This window comes from Aquarana catesbeiana, linkage group LG01, assembly GCF_042186555.1.
Source record: "Aquarana catesbeiana isolate 2022-GZ linkage group LG01, ASM4218655v1, whole genome shotgun sequence".
Classification (NCBI taxonomy): Eukaryota; Metazoa; Chordata; class Amphibia; order Anura; family Ranidae; genus Aquarana; species Aquarana catesbeiana.
The window spans coordinates 129579014-129600430 of NC_133324.1; the positions used below are offsets into that span (position 1 = coordinate 129579014).

The 21417-nt window shown below is 44.3% G+C and overlaps 1 protein-coding gene across 1 annotated transcript in view; it reads left to right on the forward strand.

The window, feature by feature from the left end:
* LHFPL2 (LHFPL tetraspan subfamily member 2) overlaps positions 1–21417 on the forward strand; it is a 162313-nt gene that overhangs the window by 106332 nt on the left and 34564 nt on the right. Inside the window, exon 3 of the mRNA XM_073623816.1 lies at positions 17103–17801. Within this exon, the coding sequence (XP_073479917.1) occupies positions 17381–17801 (421 nt within the window). The 5' untranslated portion in view covers positions 17103–17380. The remainder of the gene's footprint in view (positions 1–17102; positions 17802–21417) is intronic.

Genomic DNA, 21417 nt, shown 5'->3' on the forward strand with positions numbered 1-21417 from the left:
TGCTGCTAACAGCCTATGTGTGCATGGACACATAGGATAACATGATGGAGAGTTTAATGTCTGTAGAAAAAACGTCTACAGCCAAAAACAGCTGCTGTAAAAACATCAAAAAACATCCAGAGTGTCTTCAGATGGAGGTCATCCATGTCAGCCCCACGTTTCTCCCAGGAAAGCTTTATTTTAAATAAACTAAACTCATCCTTACTAATGTAACCAGGATTAAATCTGACAAATAGAAAAAAAATGTGCAGCGCTAAACAATCATTAAACCATAACAAGCAATATAAATATACTTGGTAATGTGCATGGTGAATCAAAATCCTCCAATAGAGCACAAAATGTCCATAAACGGGGAAAACAAACTTCAAAGTGCAACATCCAAAAAGGTCAGTGACAATCTTCAACTTCATATGTGTGCATAAGGTATAGTGACAATCTTCAACTTCTTATGTGTACATGAGATATGATGATGATTTGTTTGATAGTAGATCCATCACCAAAAAAATCATAATGCTTACCGGAGGGATTGAACTCAAATAGGTATACACCTAGTGAGTCAATCTGGCTTTGTGGTATAATATACCAAGGGGATATCAGGTTCACAATCCGGGTATGACCTCCAGATGGATATGGGATGAGCGTGGGATCAGTTGATTTGGGAAGTCGGCCCCACCATTGAGAGAAGAAGGGAAGGCATATAGCGTAATTCTGTATGAAAAAATGTAACATATAAAAACTGGGGGAATACACTCACGTTTTAAGCAGTAAAAACAAGCGCTTAGATAAAAGGTAACAGTGGTCTCAGCATACTTTTTCCATCATGTTTCGATTTAAGTCATCATCTGATGACTTCAGGAGATCACTTTTCTGCAACCTTATCTACTGCTGTGCTGGCTACTATTTTCTTGTTTTCTGACAGCATGGTATATGTACGTTTTAAAATTCACAGGATTAAATCTGGACTTTGTGCAAACCGCTAATAACACAGACGAAATTCATCTGAGAAGCTGTTTTACCTACCAAAGGATTTGGATTTGTCCATCCAGAACCCAGACCCGGTCTTTCTACCAGTCCTCAGGAAGGATGTACTGGAAATGGAGCGAGTACAAAGAAGGGCAACAAAGCTAATAAACGGTCTGTAGGATATTAGTTATGAGGAAAGGTTACGAGCACTGAACTTATTCTCTCTGGAGAGGAGACGCTTGAGAGGGGATATGATTTCAATATACAAATACCGTACTGGTGACTCCACAGTAGGGATAAAACTTTTTTGCGGAAGGGAGCTTAACAAGACTTGTGGCCACTCATTACAATTAGAAGAAAAGAGGTTTGACCTTAAACTACGTAGAGGGCTCTTTACTGAAGAGCGCAAGGATGTGGAATTCCCTTCCACGGGCGGTGGTCTCAGCGGGGGGCATCGATAGTTTCAAAAAATTATTAAATAAGCACCTGAGTGACCACAACATACAGGGATATACAATGTAATACTGACATATAATCACACATAGGTTGAACTTGATGGACTTGTCTTTTTTCAGCCGCACCTACTATGTAACTTTCATTTACATCTTGTGATAGTGAAAAGAGAAGCAGAACACGAATTAGCTCCTCTGTCAGCCACTCTGCTCTCTACTCTTGCCAGCATGCTCCATGAACTGCACAACACTTGATTGGTTCATTGTGCGGCTTCTATCTTCCCCTTGGAGCTATGCTGTACAGTAGGCTGCAAAAGCCTGATACCAAGTCAATTTCAGGTGCTTACAATGTTTGCATTTAAAAAAATGAATTTAGTAATGTTTTAAAGGTTTTATGGAGCTGCAAGTAACTTTTTTTTATCTGCAGTGACTTCAGCTTTAAAGAAGGGTGACCTCTTTTGAGTTTGTAAAGAATGTGGGTACAGGTTTGTAGAGTTGACCCTTCTTGCTGATCTCAGTAAGTTTTTGTGCTAGCACAAAAAAAGATTCGCTTTTGCTTCATGTTGTGATGTGAGTGGGGACTTTATATAAATGATAAATACTTTTTTTTTTTTTTTTTTTTTTATACGGAATTGCAGGACCTCAGTTCTCAGCTCCAGAAGAGGCTTAGAAAGGAGGCAGGGTGGAGACTGTGGGGGTGTCAGCAGTAGGCAGAGAAACAGCAGTACATTGATCTTCCCAAGGAAGAGCTGTGCGGGGTGGCTTGTCACCACACATCTTGGCCATTGAAAGACAGGCAGGCTGGGTTTCCAACACAGCCAGAAAACTGATCATGCTGTGATGGATGTACTCTGTTTGGTCAGTTTGCAATAGGAAAGCAGGAGGACTGGCCAATCACCAGGTATTTCACACAAAGGAAGCAATGTAAACAGGATATTTTTTCATACAAGTACATGGTACAACAGACATATATCAGGAATATGAAATGCTAGGGTAGCAAAAACTTTAAAGTGGTTCTAAAGGCAGAAGGTTTTTCACCTTAATGCATTCTCTGCTTCCCCCTTAAACTTACCTGAGCCCGATCTAGGATTTCTATGTGGGCACTCTGCGAGGGAGAGGAGCCAGGAACACAGACGGGGGACTCAAGAAGAGGTGGATCGGGGCTGCTCTGTTTAAAACCACTGCACGGAGCGGGTAAGTATAACATGTTTGTTAATTTAATTTGATGTTTGCAAGGTTAGGAGGATGCAGTTGGGGTTTGGAGGATTAGGGACTAAGATTATTGGTATACATGCACACACAAAAATTTTGCTTTGAAAGGTTGTAAGGATAACATACTTTTATTTTCCATCATTTATAGTGGTTGGCAAAAGAGAATGGAAATCAGGAGGTACTTTTCTAACACCAGCTTCTGCTTTCTGCTCAGTAGGCTTTGGAGGTTCTCAGGATTCTGTGGAGCATGGGAAATTCCTATAGGAACGTTCGCAAGATGTATAGTTCAACTTTAAGCCAATATGTGTTCAAAGACCTTCCTTATAAAGGAGGATCTTGACTTTGAAATGCATTCATCACAATAGGTTGAAGGATTAACAAGGTTAAAGAGTAACCATTAATGAGTCTGGGTTTATGAAAAGTAGAGGGGCCTTTTCATGCTAGGTCCTGACCTTATGAAAGTTCACAGAACTAACTAGCCTTTAGTTAGGAGGACTCTCCCAGCCTCGGAATTCCTCAGAATTTACACTGTGCCAGTCTTTTATGCTTTTTATGACTGCTTACAACTTTATGAAGAGGTTGCCATCAGTGTATTCCTTGTGCTTCCTTGACATTCATTTATGAAAGAGAGTCAAATTCCTGTGCTGTAAGGTAATTACTTTGAGTTAAGAAAATTTCATGAGTGAATAAGAATGGTAATAAACACATTTAGTTTTCTGTAGTGACAATGGTGGGATGCTTTTTGCTTTTGTAATTTTTCTTCTTGAGTTGTCTTGTACCCTTGTCTTTTGTAGATGGCACTTACACATCCACTGTTGGTAACTGCTAGCTCTTTTCCTCCTTCCTTGCTGGTCCATCAATCTCCAGACATTTTATTAGGAAACAGACTACACACAACTCTCATGTTTTGGTAGCAGTAGTAGGTTTGGTCACCTGGCCTTTTACAGACTGAGACCTCAAAACAAGACCTTTCTGTATATGCTTGTGCTTATGATTACCCCCCTGCCTCTGCCAACCCTTCAATATTGAGACACCCTTGTAAGGGCATTAGAGCTAGGAACTTTAATGAATAAACTGTGCCATCAAAGTCCCTGAAGTATAAAGGTCAGTGGGAACCTTAAGACACTGGTATCCACCAAAAGAAACCGAAATCTAAAATGTAGAGAGAGAAGGTGGTACAGAATTTTTCTGTTTGATTGCATAATTAATGGTTGGATCCCAAATACAGTACTTGATCTGATTTACTGGAGTTACCTGATCATTACAAAGGGATGGTAATGTTCAGGTAATACTGTTAAACCTCTCAGATTTTAAAGGGTACGTATACCAATATATTGTAATTTTAGTGGTGTTTCACCTTTCCTGGAGTTCAATTTCTTTTTTTTCCATGGCCTTTTATTCATTGGATTTCAATTTTTTAAATTGTGGATGCACAGCATTACAAGTGTATGTTACCCTGGGCGGTATGCTTAAAAATACCTAGGAATGCCCACTCCTCCAGTTTCTGACATTTGTAACTCCTCCCAAAAACAAGCTCACTAATTGTATGAGGGCCGAGGGCATGGAGTACTGGGGCATGGCGCTGTGAGGTTTTTATGAAGCTATGTACCATAACGCTAGCCATGTCCTTGTATTACATAGCGTTGAAGCACAGAATCGCATTGATGACATTGCTGGGTCTAAAAACAGGTATGTAATAAAAATAGAAAGGCTTTATTAAGAACAAGCTAGAAAATGTTCTTTAAGGCTTTTCAGGAGGGCATGCTGGCTTTTGCCAAAAGAACACCAACGACCCCCCCCCCAAATATGCGCCAGATGGGTCTAACTTGGCTGTTATTTTGTATTGCTAAATCTATTACTCTCATCCAAAGAAATGTTGCATGTCTGGCTGTGTGTGGCTGCACTTGCTGGTTATAGAACCTGGGCTGAATGAATTCTGTTACCATGGATCATAAAAACATCTACATGCAAAGTATGCAATTCATTTTTTTGCTGTCTCTGCTTTTAGGTGGCACGCAGACCTTTTGCAGTGCTATCTGGGAAGTAATTGCAGCACTGCGTGAGGTATTATGTATTAACGACAAGTTATATTAGTTTCTGCCAATGCTCAGTGTGAAAGGATCATGTCTTGGGGCATCACACTGCTTTCCTGGAAACTTGAGCGCCTTTGACACGTGTAATGTACCATCACCCCCATACTGTTCTGAACGTGAAACTCTTCTATTCACAGACCCAAGCCAAGAGCAGCGCTGTCTGTTGATGAGATAATGTGGTTTTACATGACATCGGGAATTTGCACATATTTCACAACTCCTGGGACACCAACAGTCAGATACAATACAGGATAGACTTTGCTAATACCCAGAATAAAAACCAGAAGTGTGCTTTAAAACGTTTATTGCTGCTGTTTGAAACGTGTACATGTCTAAACCTTTTTACATGTCTAGTTGTAAGAATAATAACTTGGTTTACTATTAAAGGGTTTTATGGTACATGGCTTCCCACAGTCACTGTTTGCATAAGGTCTTTTAAAACCAATGTATTCTGTCGTTTTCACACACCAGATACATAAGTCAATGGCTCTCATCCTGTGTTCCATGATTCCAGGCCTGGTGTCATTCAGCACAGAGGATTTTGGTAAAGGAGAGACAACAGTGATACAGGGAATTTACAATGGGTGCAGTGGGGGTCAGTGTTGGGGGGGGGGTTAGGATAGGGTATTTTGGTGTTGGGCGTTCTGCACCAAAATTGCCAACTCTTTGCTTTAAAAAGCTTCTACACCTTTCTTTATTTTTCTAACCTTTGGTAATATGTTGGTAGAGGTAAAACTCAGCTTTTCTGTCATGTTTACATGTTCCTTGCTAATTTAGATCCTCCAGCTTTGGACAGTAGCGTTTTGCTCTGAATCAGGAGCTTTAAAACTTACAGCACTAACTATAAGTAAAGAAAGTGACTTGCAAAGTGAGACTTTAGACCAGGGTTCCATGGAGCCCTGGGGTTCCTCCTGAGGTTGCTAGGGGTTCCTTGACCAATGAAGAAGTTTCTAACTCCCAGTAACCACAAATATTATTTTAGCTGTGTGTAGGAGAGGGCAGTTTTCCCACAATATAAGAGTGTAATTCTCTCACTAACCATTATTAATAAGGGATCCTACTCCCATTGGCCACCAATGTATGGGACCGCTACATTGACTACCACTATAGGAGGGCACTTTTTCAATGACCACCAATGTAAGGGGCACTACACTTTTCACTATTAATGTTTCTTTTGAAATGGAAATAAATACACCGCACTTAGTGTTAAACAATAAGATCTGATCAAAAGTCCTTAGTGTAATCAACTTAAAATTAATTCATACAAGTCCCATTGTGCTGTTCTTTGTAAAGTGGTCATGCTCTTGTAAACATAAAAGACAGTGCTCCACTTCACTTGTACTCAAAGTGCCCTGCATGGATGTACCCTCACCCTAAAATGTGAACACCTATTTCTAGTGTGGACACTTGTGCTTTTTAGGGAGGTATACCCTAGGTGGTGTCACTGCTTGTGGGCCTCACGGTCTTTACTCCTCAGATGTTAGTTGAAGGGAAAGAATGACAGAAGCAAGGCTCATAGCTTAGAACCGTAATATTTCTTATAGATAAAAAAAGGGTTAAAACTGTCCACTCACATAGAATATTTCTTTTATGGTCATTATTATTTTTTATCCATTTCATGATTGTTAATGAAGCATTTTTTCTAATAGAGCAGAGGAGTGTTAAAAAACAAAAAAAAACAAAAACAAAATTCTGTGGGAGAGAGGTTAGTGCCAGGACACCCTTATGTAGATGCAATGGTAATTGGCAGACTCCGAGACTTCTATAGGTAGACAGCTATACAGTGGAAGGCCTCCAGCCAGATAACACTTCTGTATAGGTAGGACCACTGTCTCCTATGGCAACTGATCTTGCAACAGTCATTAACGGTAGTTGTACATAACTCTTGGTAACACCGAATAGTCCTTTACTTATGTCACAGTATCCCACTGTAGATATTCACTCACTGAGCTCCCAGTCTCTCACTAGACTTCCAGATCCCAGTCGTCACTGGATGACCCTGAGCTCTTCCACAGCTATCCAGCTGTATACTCCTCAAGGCCCCCCCCCCCCCCCCCCCGCACTATTCTGCTGGGTCCCTGCCTTGGCACTTGTTGATGCTTTCCCACTTCTTCACTGTCTCTGGCTGGTGAGAAAACTGCTCAGATACTTGCTTCAGCTTACTCACAGTAGTCTCCGGTAACAAGACATATGGTCCCTCTATCTCCAACCACAACTGGTTTCCCGTCCGGCTGAAGCTTCACAACCCTGCTCCTGAATAGGCCTCAGGCAGCCTGGCAGCCAGGTGTCCCCGGGATAGGCTTCTGGCCTAGCAGCCTGGGGCGACATAAAACACGTCTACCAAGACAGCCGTCCAGGTGGCACAGAACCCGATCACCTGACTCCACCAAAATAAATAGGCTCTCCCAGCAGGCCAAGGGACTTGCCTATTGGCTGAGAAACCCTTGCCTATTGGCTGAGACACCCATCCATTCATAATCTTTCCTTGCTATGCCCTTCTCTAGCTAATGTCTCCAGCTACAATGCCACCTAGAAGAAGAGAGAAATGCAGTAATTCCAGAATTAGGGGGAAATTAGTGGATCTCCTAACAATTAGCCAGGACAAATACCTGGCAAACTAAATTTGTTAGCAACCTTTCCTAAACACCAGGGTGCTACATAATATTTAGTAGGGGTTTCCAAGGACGTGAACATTTATTTCAAGAGTTCCTATCAGGGGCATAACTAGAAATAGCAGGGCCCCATAGCAAAATGTTGTATGGGGCCCCCCTGCAAACAGCCCCCCCCCCCCACAGCTGCCCTAGTGTCAACGCAGCGTGACCTGTGCCCAATACAGCGTGACCTGTGCCCAATACAGCGTGACCTGTGCCCAATACAGTCTGGTCTGCCTGTGCCCCATACAGCCCCACCTATGCAGAGGAAGAGGCAAGCCACCCGGATCAGCAGAGAGCGGGATTGCCCGCTGTAATAGCTTTCATTTGAATTTCCTGTCTTCCCGGGGCTCATCGTCACATAGCCCCACCTCTTGGCCCGACGCCTTTGATGATGTCACATGTCCCGCATTGGATCGGCGTTCTGTCTATCAAAGCCACCGGGCCAAAAGGTGGAGCTATGTGACATGAACCCCGGGAACACTGGAAGTTCTAATGAAAGCTCTTACATCGGGCAATTCAGCTCTCTGCTGATACGGACAGCTCGCCTCTTCCTTTCCTCTCTCTTCCCCTGGCTGGGAGACTGTGCCAGCTCTTATCCTCACTGGGCCCCACTCGGCTGCGGGCCCCATAGCGCCCGCATGGGTCGTTATGGTGGTAGTTACGCCCCTGGTTCCTATGTATTACAAAAGGTTGAGAGAGGCTGCTTTAGACAATTCCTATGAAACATATTCAAATGTGTTTTCCAAAAAAGTGCAGATGAATTTTGGGAAAAATAGTAGGCTGTTGTCAACAATTTAGCACTGATCTAGTAAACAAGCCTAGCTTGTCTACGGCATCCTGGAAATGGAAATCTCTTGTCCTATCCGTTCCCACGCCACAATTATGATACAAGGGGAAAGCACCTTTTATTCAGATCTGCGTTAGAGACTCTGTTACCAGACTTCAACAAATATCTCATCATAAAGTTATTTGTGCATTTGGCTTGCATTGTGTAGACTTCCAGACGTCTTGAGACTGCTGTTGGGAGCCACCATTTTGAATGTGATATCAGCAACCCAAACAGAGTCAGAGCTGTCACTCAGGTGACAATCTGTAGTATTTCCATTTGCTCCTCCCAAGGCGGTGAGGATAGAGGTGGAAAAGCTGGGCCAGCACAGACAGTAATTGGACACTGAGAATAGGAGATGGCTATGACCTGCAAGGAGGGAGTGGGGTATGCTAGGAAATTGACATTATGGAGCAGTCAAATTGTCTAGCAAGCTCAAAGGTACGTTTCTAGTGAATTCAAAAAATCATCAGTAGAAAAGGAAAATCACTGCAAGCATTTAAAATACTTGAATTTTATTTTTAAACTACACAATTGGCAGTAGTTACATTGAATGTGAAGTGTCCCTTGTGCTGGTGGCTGCTTTTCACCTTTAAATCCACAGTCCTCTGCCCCCTCTCCCGCAGTAGTGATCTTTCCATGCTGCAGGGGTTAATACAAGCCACTGGACCTTTCATAGGCTCTTGTCCCAACTACGCCTGCCCTTTCTGCCCCCTTCCTCCATTCATAGAAGCTGTACAACAGTACAGCACTTCATGAATGAAAGGTCCACCTCCTATATTCATTTAATTGCAGGAATCTGTATTGCAGCTTCTATGAACAAAGGAAATGAGCGGAGGAAGGTTAGACTTAGTCGGCACTCTTGATGAATGCCTATGACCGGTCCAGTGGCTCATGTGCTGGTATGCAGGGTCTGCCACCAGCACAAGAGACCACTTTCATTCAATGTATGAAACATTGAACAGAGTGATAAAATTCTGGTTCGGCCACATCTTGTATGCAGTTCAGTTTTGGTCACCCATCCCCAGGAAGGATGTGCTTGAGCTGGAGAGTGTCCTGAGAAGGGCAATAAAGCTAATAAGGGAGTTGGAGGACCTCAGTTATGAGGAACAACTACGAATAATAAAGGTATTCTCCTAGGAGAAGAGACGCTTTAATCTGTATGTAATCATGAGTAAATTTAAATAAACCAGTGACCAATATATTAACAGCCATTTTTGTCTTGCTATGCTTCCCTTTTAATGAGTGCCCTCAGGGTCTTCTGGACATTTATCTCCTAATACTATTTACTTAGGCCAGGCAGCTAATATAAACCCAGAATGCTGTAGTGTTCTGACTTGTGTTCAGCCTTTTCATGTTTTTGTGTGAGGAAGAGCCGCATGGCCGACCTACTACAATCCAAATTGTGGCATTTACGTCATTTACAGTGTGAAGTGAACTGTTTGGCATTGCAGGCTTATCAGAAGATTCCCACCCGGAAAAGTAAACACAAACTTTGTTCTTGCTTGCTATGAAAGCAGCCTGTCTCTGGTTTACTGTAACCTATCTGCTTTTATCTATTCCTGGTTAATGAGATAGTTATTTACCTAGCTCTGGTACTCATCACCCTGCTACAACAAAGGATGGAGCTTGGTGGTATTTATTTGTACTGGTGCTTTGTGAGGTGGAACCAAATTCCATGGATAGAACATGAGAAGCAGGGAACCATTCCCAAGTCTCATGGATGTCTAAGCCAGACTACAGTATAGGTTCCACTGCACATAAAACCCAATGAAGCCTCCTTTTTTTTGTTCATTTACCCAAGATTTCTGCAAATTGGGTATGTAAATATATTTGGGAAGTCTAAGGCATTATATCTATGGCATTTGGTATTGTGGGGATGTCATTATCTAGAATACTGGGGGGGGGGGGGGGGGGTGTAACGACCCTTTAATGCTTTTTTTTTTTAAATATACACTTCGCTCTCATGCATAAAGGCATCTAAGGCCGTTTGATGTACAATTTGGGCATATTTCTCTGCCTGGCAGCCGCCCATTGAAATCAAAGGCCATACACTATGACATATATACCTGTACTTTCTCTAAAGGTGGGCATGCGTACAGATGTAAGACCCTGAAAATAGATTCTGCCTCAAGGGGCATACATTTGTCTGCATGCGTGTGTTTACACAAGTACTACCACCTTCAGCCATTGATTGCTATGGGCGGCTGCATGCAGCACCCCGTGGCAAAAGAAATATACCTGAATTGTGAATTGTACATGCGCTTGTGTGCCAGAGGCCTAACTTAAATCTCTGGTCACATGATGTAACGAGTCCCAAGTCTTCTGGACTGCAGAATGGGAGGGTCTTTCTTTTGGCCGCGTTCATCCCTGTCTGAGTGACGTGAACACTTCCCATCGACTGTCAGTTGGGAAGAGGGGTCTTCACAGGCTCAAGGAGACTTTAGCGGCATGCTGCCCCTCATTTTGAGGTCATTAACAAAGAGGAGGCACAACGTAGGGTCATGCGTCATCAGACTCGGGTATGTGTTTTTTTTTTTTTTTTTTTTTTTTTTTTTTAATAAGCTGTCACTTTAAACAAATTGCTAGCAAGCTCTCGATAAGCTTCAACTAGTGCTAAAAATTACTAAAGCCATCTATAGAATCTTATTTAAAGTGTCAGGCATCTCTTCCTGTTTTTGTGTTTAAACTCCACAAATTTGAGCTGAAGGGTGCTAGTAATAAAACCCCTTTTTTATTTTTTAAATAAAAGTGTTATACTTACCTGCTCTGTGCATTGGTTTTGCACAGAGCAGCCCCGATCCTCTACTTTTTGGGTCCCCTGCCAGCAGTCCAGGGCTCCTCCCCCTGCTGAGTGCCCCCAATAGCAAGCCTCTATTCGCACACAGAGCATGGCTTGGCCCCGCCCACTGCTCTCTCCTCTTTGGCTCATTGGCTGTCATTGACAGCAGCAGGAGCCAATGGCTGCCACTGCTGTGTAAGCCAATGAGGAGATGAAGAACTGGGAGAGTCACTGCTCTCATGTACATTGCTGAGGTCAAGATGGGGCTCAGGTAAGTATAAGCTCCGGCTGGGGGGGGGGGTGGGCTGCAACCAAAAGTTTTTCTAATGCAGAGAATGCATTAAGGTTAAAACCTTCTGCCTTTAGAACACGTTAAAGGCTATAGCAAAGCTGTCCGAAAGCTTTGCAAAAGCTTTGTAGAAGCTTGCTGTGCACACTGCTCCTATACAAGCTGAAGTTCTTTTGTATTAAGCCTATCAGCACTCTGTTGTACATATGCATGGCTATTACAGCTGGGACGTTGGCCACTGGTGACTCCATAAGTGTAGTGGTAATGGCAATGAGAATACTATACTTTAGTGCATCTAATATTAAGGGCTCGTGTCAATGGCAGTTCTTGTCACTGTGTTTTCACATGCAACTACATTTGAATGGAACCTGTTGCATTTGACAAGAAAAGTTTGACCTTTTCCTGCAAGAAAATAAACTTTGATTATATCCTGCAGGTTTGGTGCACTTTCTGAAAGCGCACCAAAACTCCTGCATGCAGAGTAGGGGGCTCAGATCAGTAAAGGTTCATTTCCATTTTGAATTTGGGGGGTGGTAAAACCCCATATTTAAGAAGTGTGTTTACCAACCTCCGTCCCAACCACACCCCCTTTAGCTGCAGTGGACAGGGATGTACGAATGTTGAATCTGCAGCGGAGTTATGCGCCCTGTCATGGTTGGTGAGTGAGCACCTGGCACGCATGACCTATTCAAGTGAACAGGGTCGCTCTGCAAGTGCCCTGCAACCTTGTGCAGCAAACAAGGGGTTAAAGCAGGCAGCTTTGTATTGCTTTCTTACCACCTGCTTTAACCCCTTGGACCTTGCAGAAACATGCAGTTGTGGGGCACTTGCAGAGTGGCCCTATTCACTTTAATGGGTCCCGACTGGCAGGCGGTAGCACCCACCAAAGTCAACAGGGGGCTTAATTCCTGCTGCAGCATGTGCACATCTTTGACTGCTGCCTCAGCAGCTTAACCACCTCAATACAGGGCACTTTCACCCCCTTCCTGCCCAGGCCATTTTTCAATTTTCAGCGATGTCGCACTTTCACAATTGCGCGGTCATGTTACACTGCACCCTAATGAAATTTTTATCATTTTTTCCCCACAAATAGAGCTTTCTTTTGGTGGTATTTGATCACCTCTGTGGTTTTTATTTATTGCGCTATAAACAAAAGAAGAGTGACAATTTTGAAAAAACACAATATTTTTTACTTTTTGCTATAATAAATATCCAATTTATTTTTTTTTTAACAAATTTTTTCCTCAGTTTAGGCCTATATGTATTCTTCTACATATTTTTGGTAAAAAAAAATCGCGAAAAGCGTATATTGATTGGTTTGCGCAAAAGTTATAGCGTCTACAAAATAGGGGATAGATTTATAGCATTTTTATTTATTTTTTACTAGTAATGGCGGCGATCTGCGATTTTTTTTTTTTTTTATTGTGACTGCGATATTGCAGTGGACATATCGGACACTTTTGACACATTTTTGGGACCATTCACATTTATACATCGATCCGTGCTATAAAAATGCATTGATTACTGTATAAATGTGACTGGCAGGGAAGGGGTTAACACTAGGGGGCGATCGAGGGGTTAATGTAGGATCTAGGGAGATGAATCTAACTGTGGGGGGAGGGGACTGACTGGGGGAGGTGACCGATCGGTGTCCCTATGTACAAGGGACACACCATCGTTCTCCTCTCCTCTCTGACAGGACGTGGATCTGTGTTTACATGCACAGATCCACGGTCCTGCTCTGTTACCCGGCAATCGCGGGTGCCCGGCGGACATTGCGGCCGCCGGGCACGCGCAACGGGTCCCGGGCAGTGCAGCGGGCACGCGTGCGCGCCCCCTAGTGGCTCGGGAGGGCGATCACGTCATATGACGTCCGCCCAGAACAAGAGAAGCCTCGTCCCGCCGTCATATGACGGTGGGCGGTGGCTTAGTGGTTAAGGAAATAGGGTTTTACCACCCCCCCCCAAAAAAAAATGTATGCGTGCCGCTGCGGAATGCAACTGAGGGCTCATTCACAAGTGCAGCAGGCACTGCTGCTCCTCTGAAAAGTGATCCGAGGGTGTTTTGACAGGTGGTGAGGAGGTGATATGTTGCCTCACCGCCTGACATAAACCCAAGATTGCACGCGATTGTGACACAGTAGTACTGCAATTAGAGGTTTAAATCGGGTGTGAGGAGGCGATGCTGTGCCCGGTTGACATCTCCCATGTTGTTTGGGTAGATCTCCACCTCTTCAAGGTTGCCTACCCCTGCCTTAGTATATGTATTGCTACATATTATGTTTTCTCATAGCAGTCTGGAGCCTCTATGATCATTGGGCAACTTCACTGCAAAGGTGAACTCTGCTGTAAATGAATGAATTCCCATTCTAGAGGGAGTTTGTGTATGAAATTCCACTTTTATGTTGGCTACACTCTGTTTATATTGGCTGAAGGACTTCAAATCAGCCACAAGTTAGATAATAAAGGTAGCACTGAACTCCTGGATTCAAGTCTTTTTTTTGCCTTGTAGCACTGGATTCCCTAGTTTGAATCTCGGTCAGGACACTATCTGCATGGAGTTTGCATGGTATGCCTGTGCTTGAAAGGGTTTCCTCCCACACCCCTAAGACATGCTGGTAGGATCCTGTCTAAATTGGCCCTTGTATGTGTAATGCATGTGAGATAGGGACCTTAGATTGTAAGCTCCTTGAGGGACTGATGTGAATGTACAATATTTGTGAAGTGCTGCATGAATTGGGGCTTTATGAAGAATATTACTTTCAAATTCTAAATGCCTTCGGTGTGGGCACTGATGGGGTAACATATATAACATGAAACTTAAGTATTTTAATGCCCTTTAGGGCTCATTCATGTGGTATTGAAAATACACCTAAAACGCTGCGTTTAGATACATACAGCGTATCGTTTTGTATGCATTTAAAAGGAGCACTATAAGAATCAATGGGACCATAAATACTTCATCTACAAACGAAAATGTTCACTGTGTACAAAAAAGTATGATACACTTAAAGGCATTAGAACAATTGTACACTTCTAAACGCATGTACTTTAGGTGCGTTTTTACACAAGATCCTGCATTCCGTGCAGAAAATGCACATGTGCTCATAAGAATGAAGCTTAAAAAGAGCACGTTGACAAAGTAATAAAAGGATGGTTACATGTCATACATTGTGTGCCTTGCAGTTCCCCAACCTGGGTGGTCTCATCCCCAGTCTTGATGGTCCAATCCTAATAAAGCATTTTTTTGGTCACACGGTCATTGTTTGACCTGAAAATAACATTGGGCTGCCACAAGATATTGGAACTGTGATGTGAAGATTGTTGCATCGAACGGTGAAGGGATAGTTTACATTCTCTTTGTAAATGGCAGTAATCACACCCTGGTGCACATTGTAGCACCCATCCATTCACCAGGCAGGGAGCAGTGAAATGCAGTTTAGTGATCTGTCCCTGGCGGGGATCACTCTGTTCACACGCTGCTGATAAAGAGCAAGCCAGTGAGAGAAGTGTGACTAAAGTGTGTGTCACCCATCGTGTTCCATTCTCCAGTCCCAGCATAGGGGGTGCACTGAGGGTCACCCTGTACCTTCAGACCAAGCTGTACTTCTGTCACTCTCCCTGGACCTCTGGAGGGAATGACTGTAGTGGAAATCATTTCACATTCCTCTGTACACTTAGTGAAAGGGCTTCATTGTTTAGCTATTGAGAGGGTAAAACATAATGGGGTAAGAATTTGTCTTTGTATTACATTAGTGGTCTGCATGTAGTGAAAGCTGTAAGATCTCTACTGAGTCTACTGAAAATGTAGCCAACCATTCCCGTCACTCAGGCATGTCAGAATACCCTCTGCCAAGCTCTACACCATCCTCTGTTATAGGATTGTCGTGCTTAACTCATTACTCAATCCAAGAGAACAAAGAATTAAAGAACACATTAAAAGATTCAGTACAATAACAAAACCATAACTGCAAGGGGCACTGTAATGTAAAGTGGCACAGTGCTATAATGGGGACTGCACTGTGAAGGGGCACTGTAATCTTCACAGTGCAGTCCAGTGTGCGATGGGGCGGCCACCAGCCACCAATTGATCGCCGCTTCGCCCACGCTTACCCCATTCAGTTGGCGGCTTCCCCCCTGCATCTCCTTCCGAGTCCCGGCAGTTGCTTCTCCCAGCCAATCAGGTCTCAGGACCCGCTTCCTGATTGGCTGGGAGGAGAAGCAGGAAGACATTAGTGAATTAGTATTCGCTAAGGTCACAAGTGGGTGGTCTCGGGGCCCAGTGCTCAGTCTGCGCCCCAAGCCCACCCTTTTTGCAGCCAATTCGAGCCTCAGGCTCTAATCAATTGCTTTAAAAAAAAAACAAAAACAAAAAAAAAACCCTATTGAAATCCATGCGTCCTGCATGGAGACTAGGGGCTGGGTGCATGGATTAGGGGAGCAGCGCCCCTTATGAGCGGCCGCCACTGGTGCAGTCCCCTTTATTTCACTGTACTCCTTTACAGTACAGTCCCCCTGTGCTTCGCAGTACAGCCCCCTTTACATCGCAGTGCCCCCTGACAGTACAGCCCTACATCACAGCGCCCCTTTACAGCACATCCCCCTTTACATCGCAGTGCCCCTTTACAGCACAGCTCCCTTTACATCTCAGTGCCCCCTTACAGTACAGTTTTACAGCACATCCCCCTTTATATCGCAGTGCCCCTTTACAGTACAGCCCCCTTTACATCGCAGTGCCCCTTTACAGCACAGCCCCCTTTACAGCACAGCCCCCTTTACAGCACAGCCCCCTTTACATCTCAGTGCCCCCTTACAGTACAGTTTTACAGCACATCCCCCTTTACAGCACATCCCCCTTTACATCGCATCCCCCTTTACATCGCAGTGCCCCTTTACAGCACATCCCCCTTTACAGCACATCCCCTTTACAGCGCAGTGCCCCTTTACAGCGCAGTGCCCCTTTACAGCGCAGTGCCCCTTTACAGCGCAGTGCCCCTTTACAGCACAGCCCCCTTTACAGCACAGCCCCCTTTACAGCACAGTGCCCCCTGACAGTACAGCTCTACATCGCAGCGCCCCTTTACAGCACAGCCCCCTTTACATTGCAGCGCTCCTTTACAAAAAAAAGTGCATTTATTATTATTTTTTTAAAAGTGAATTTCTCCTTTTTAATGCTGCTTTAGCCTCTAGTCCCACTTTTGCATAGTGAGAAATCACGTTTCTGCTCACAAATTTGTTGAGCAATTTGCAGGCGCTTGCTCGTCGCATAGGGCCAACCATTCACTTGAAAAGAATCTCTTGCTCCTTTTCGAGCGACAAGCTTCATGCGATTTTGAAAGGCGCAGTTTGCCGCAATTGTGTGACAATCACGGCACAACAATCATATCGTGTTTGTGTTCACACAATTCGGTATCTCAGGAAGAATTGCAGCCTTAAGAATAGTAGACGGCAGGTATAGCAGCACTGATTTTTAGGAGCTTGCAGTCTGTATTTAAACCATTTACAATCCCTATGTGTATACTTTTACATGTCAGTGCTATATAAATAAAGGAAATACAAAAATGATACAAGAGCTTATATAGAATCAGCATTGATAGAATCTTGAACAAAGGGCAGACATTGATAACCTAAGATTGCTGCATTTAAATGCATACAAGTAGAATGATGCACATCTAGCCTGTATTCTATGTAAATTTCTTGGGTGTCCTGATTCCTCTATTAGCCTGCTATAGATGATTGATGAATGTGATTGATGTCACTATTGATTTAAGAGGTGAAGCTGTTCTGTCAACACTGCTAACAGTTTGCCTGTCTTGTGGCTTCCTTCTGCAGGTCAGTGATGTCATCCCGGTGGGCGGAGCTTGGGAACTCCCTTGAAACATTGAAGCATCGTGTTTCAGTATGAACATTAGCACCAAGGAATTCCGCAGCACAGGACAAGCTTTTCCATTGACTGCAATCCCCTGTCTGGATTACAAAGCCTCCAGAAGCCGGGATTTCTTCCTCTCCTGACGGGTGGATAAATCCTTTAATTTCTCTACTTTTTTCTCCATCACTTCTCCATCTGGTGTGCTTCTCGCCCTGGTTGTGGACAGTCTGTGGGCATCACCATGTGTCATGTTATAGTAACATGCCGCTCTATGCTATGGACCATCCTGAGCATTGTAGTTGCCTTTGGAGAACTGATAGCCTTTATGAGCGAGGACTGGCTGATTGGTAAAGCAAAGAATGGCGACGTTGATAATAGGACTGGATGGCCTCAGGAGGCCTACCGCCCAACGCTGGGCATTTATGGACGTTGTATTAAAATGCCTCAAGGGCAGTATTTCCGGAGAGACCCCCTGTGCGGTCCCTATGCTGAACATTTCAATGAGATAGCTAGTGGCTTCTGGCAGGCTACCGCTATCTTCCTAGCAGTGGGCATCTCCATCCTTTGTATAGTAGCTTTTGTATCTGTCTTTACCATGTGCGTACAAAGTGTGATGAAGAAGAGCATATTCAATGTCTGCGGGCTGCTACAAGGAATAGCAGGTGGGTACTGGGGGGGTTAACCCCTCCCATTTTATTGTTGGCATTTCCAGGTAGGTTGATGCTATGGCTTCCTCCAACATGGATGTCATACGCGCTGTATTTTTTTCTGGATCTTTCCGTTCCTTCGCTCCAGGTGCAAAGTCCAGTAACTGACGCGTTGCATTTCCTCTCTGCTGATGATCGCTGCAATCTGGTTCTCATAGGTTATCTTTGCTGCTTTATAAAAGATGTGGCAACACTTTGAAAAATGTATGTTTAGGATATTAGATGGCGGTTGGACATCCAAAAATTATCTACACTCCAAAAGTTCCACCCCCTCTCCTGTCTTGAACGCACTTCTGTATTTTACCTGCCATACATTTTATAAAATACATCCAGTCTATAACTCAGGAATATTGTGCCTCATACCAGAGCAATCAAACCAATTCAAAGGTTATGGACACAGACCTTCACCATTATTTTCAACATTCCCTTAAATTATTTGGGCTCCCTTAACTGACAGAATCCAAAAATGTTTGTTTTTTGATAAATACTTTTTAACTTTGCGGTCCCTGTGCTTTGCCTAGGTGAGAATGAAGTTAGCTGTACTGGGAACGCATGCATAGAATTTACCATGCTTACATCCCATGTATGTACACCTAGCTGTCTAGCAGGAATCATTTGGTTTACATGTCGCCAATCCAATGGTGTTTACATTGCCAGTGGTAGTGCAACGTGTAGTCCAAATGATTTTCGCTTTAGTGATGGGAGTGCATGTGTGGGGTTGGCATTGCTTATGTTGCTGTTATTATGGCAATGTGCAAACCTAATGATCCTGCTAGAGCAGTGGTCTCCAAGATGTGATCCAGGGGCTTGATCTCTTTGCTTGCCGTTATCCAGCCATTGGGGTACTATTCCTTCCACTGACATTTAACAATGGGGTATAATTCCAGCGACTGACACCAATGATGGGACACTATTCCTACCACTGACACCAATGATGGGACACTATTCCTCCCACTGACACATGATGGGGCACTATTCCTCCCACCGACGCCGATGATGGGGCACTATTCCTCCCACCGACACCGATGATGGGGCACTATTCCTCCCACCGACACCGATGATGGGGCACTATTCCTCCCACCGACACCGATGATGGGGCACTATTCCTCCCACTGACGCCGATGATGGGGCACTATTCCTCCCACTGACGCCGATGATGGGGCACTATTCCTCCCACTGACGCCGATGATGGGGCACTATTCCTCCCACTGACGCCGATGATGGGGCACTATTCCTCCCACTGACACTGATGATGGGGCACTATTCCTCCCACTGACACTGATGATGGGGCACTATTCCTCCCACTGACACTGATGATGGGGCACTATTCCTCCCACTGACACTGATGATGGGGCACTATTCCTCCCACTGACACTGATGATGGGGCACTATTCCTCCCACTGACACTGATGATGGGGCACTATTCCTCCCACTGACACTGATGATGGGGCACTATTCCTCCCACTGACACTGATGATGGGGCACTATTCCTCCCACTGACACTGATGATGGGGCACTATTCCTCCCACTGACACTGATGATGGGGCACTATTCCTCCCACTGACACTGATGATGGGGCACTATTCCTCCCACTGACACTGATGATGGGGCACTATTCCTCCCACTGACACTGATGATGGGGCACTATTCCTCCCACTGACACTGATGATGGGGCACTATTCCTCCCACTGACACTGATGATGGGGCACTATTCCTCCCACTGACACTGATGATGGGGCACTATTCCTCCCACTGACACTGATGATGGGGCACTATTCCTCCCACTGACACTGATGATGGGGCACTATTCCTCCCACTGACACTGATGATGGGGCACTATTCCTCCCACTGACACTGATGATGGGGCACTATTCCTTCCACTGACACTGATGATGGGGCACCATTCCTTCCACTGACACCGATGATGGGGCATTGTTACAGACACCAGGACATTTTCTGTTCCTACTTCCACATTCCAGCCCCTCTAAAGCTTGAAAGTTATTAAACTAGCCCTTTGTTTAGAAAGTTTGGAGACCCCTGTGCTAGAGTGGTGTGTGTGTGTGTGTGTGTATATACATACGCTGCATTGGCACGGCTGGGTTACACACTGTGGCAGAGTGGAAGAGTCAAGGGGCTCGCAATATTCTACAAAATGTAAGCCTGCATGAAAAAATAAGTATTTTACAGTTAACATTTCATAAACTTCATTTTTAACCTTTTTTTCACTTTTTAGGTTTCAGGTGAAGTTCCTTTATTTTTAAATGGTTGTTTAACTCCCAAATCGCTGTTTTCCATGCAAAACTACCCGTTAAACATTTTTGGGAAAAAAGCATTTTCTTTCTTATATGAACATTTTGACAGATCTTACCATTTAGCGGGGAATCTTACTCCCATCAGTTTAGGTCGTCTTCCTGGTTGTGACATTGTCACATGTCCCTAGTTTATAAATTGTATAATAATAATCTACCCACCATAGGTGAATGTATGTTTGTATCACCTAGTTTTCAGTTTGTACTAAGGATGAGCTCAGGCGTGTTCACAACCCGCACGTGCCCAGCCCGCCAGCAAGTCGGCACTGCACAGCGCTAATCGCAGGCAGTGCGACATTTTCCCGGAGCGCGGCTGAAGAGATCGAGAAATGTCTCACTGCCTGTGATTAGCGCTGTGCAGTGCTGACTTCCTGGCGGGCTGGGCACGTGCGGTTGTGAACACGCCTGAGCTCCTCCTTAGTTGGCACATGTATAACAAAAAATCCATACAACTTAAGCTGGCCATACATAGATCGAAATTCAGCAATGACTGACCGAATTTCGATTTATGTATGGACAGGCTGGTTGTGCACAAGTCTATCCTTCGACTTGTTCGAAAACTTTCTCTCGATCAGCGCCGCCACCTATAGCCGGTGGTGTTGAGTGCATTCTGACAGCAGGGAAGGCTCAGCAGAGGGATTCCCCCATCCAAATAGAGTATTTGAATAAGGGATTCATGATATTTTGTTTTGTTCAACCAGGGGGTTAAGTGAAAGAGAATGACTCATGTCTGACTAGCTTTAGTCTTCTTGCTGCATTGTGTCAAATACAGTTTAGAGCTGTCAAACATCAGATAATCCCATTCCGGGAAGTTACTTTCTGACAGCTGTGATAGCGAAACAAGCGGAACCTCCAGCACATGTCCTATCCCTCCCAGTGATTTCATGGTACAGACGTTGCTGCAGGCAGCATAGTATGTTCTGTTCAGTATCGCACATCTCTTGCTATGATTTGCTATTCTTCATAGCACAGCAGCCGCTCATGGTTCTGACACTTCTGACCTTTTGTAGCAGGGTTGTGTCTTTGAGTCATATCGGCTAGGAAGAGAAGGTGAGCGTCACACTACCTCCAATGTCTCAAAGGTTAGCTTGTTTATTGCATAGCGACGGTTGCCTGCTGAGGAGGACGTGTCAATATTTGCAGCTGGTAATCTCATCAGACTTATTCTGATTGACTCACTCACAGCTGGGTTTACCATTCAGAAGTCCTGTCTGCAGCTTTGTGACTCCCATCTCTCCGAGCATCACTAGGCGTACACTATA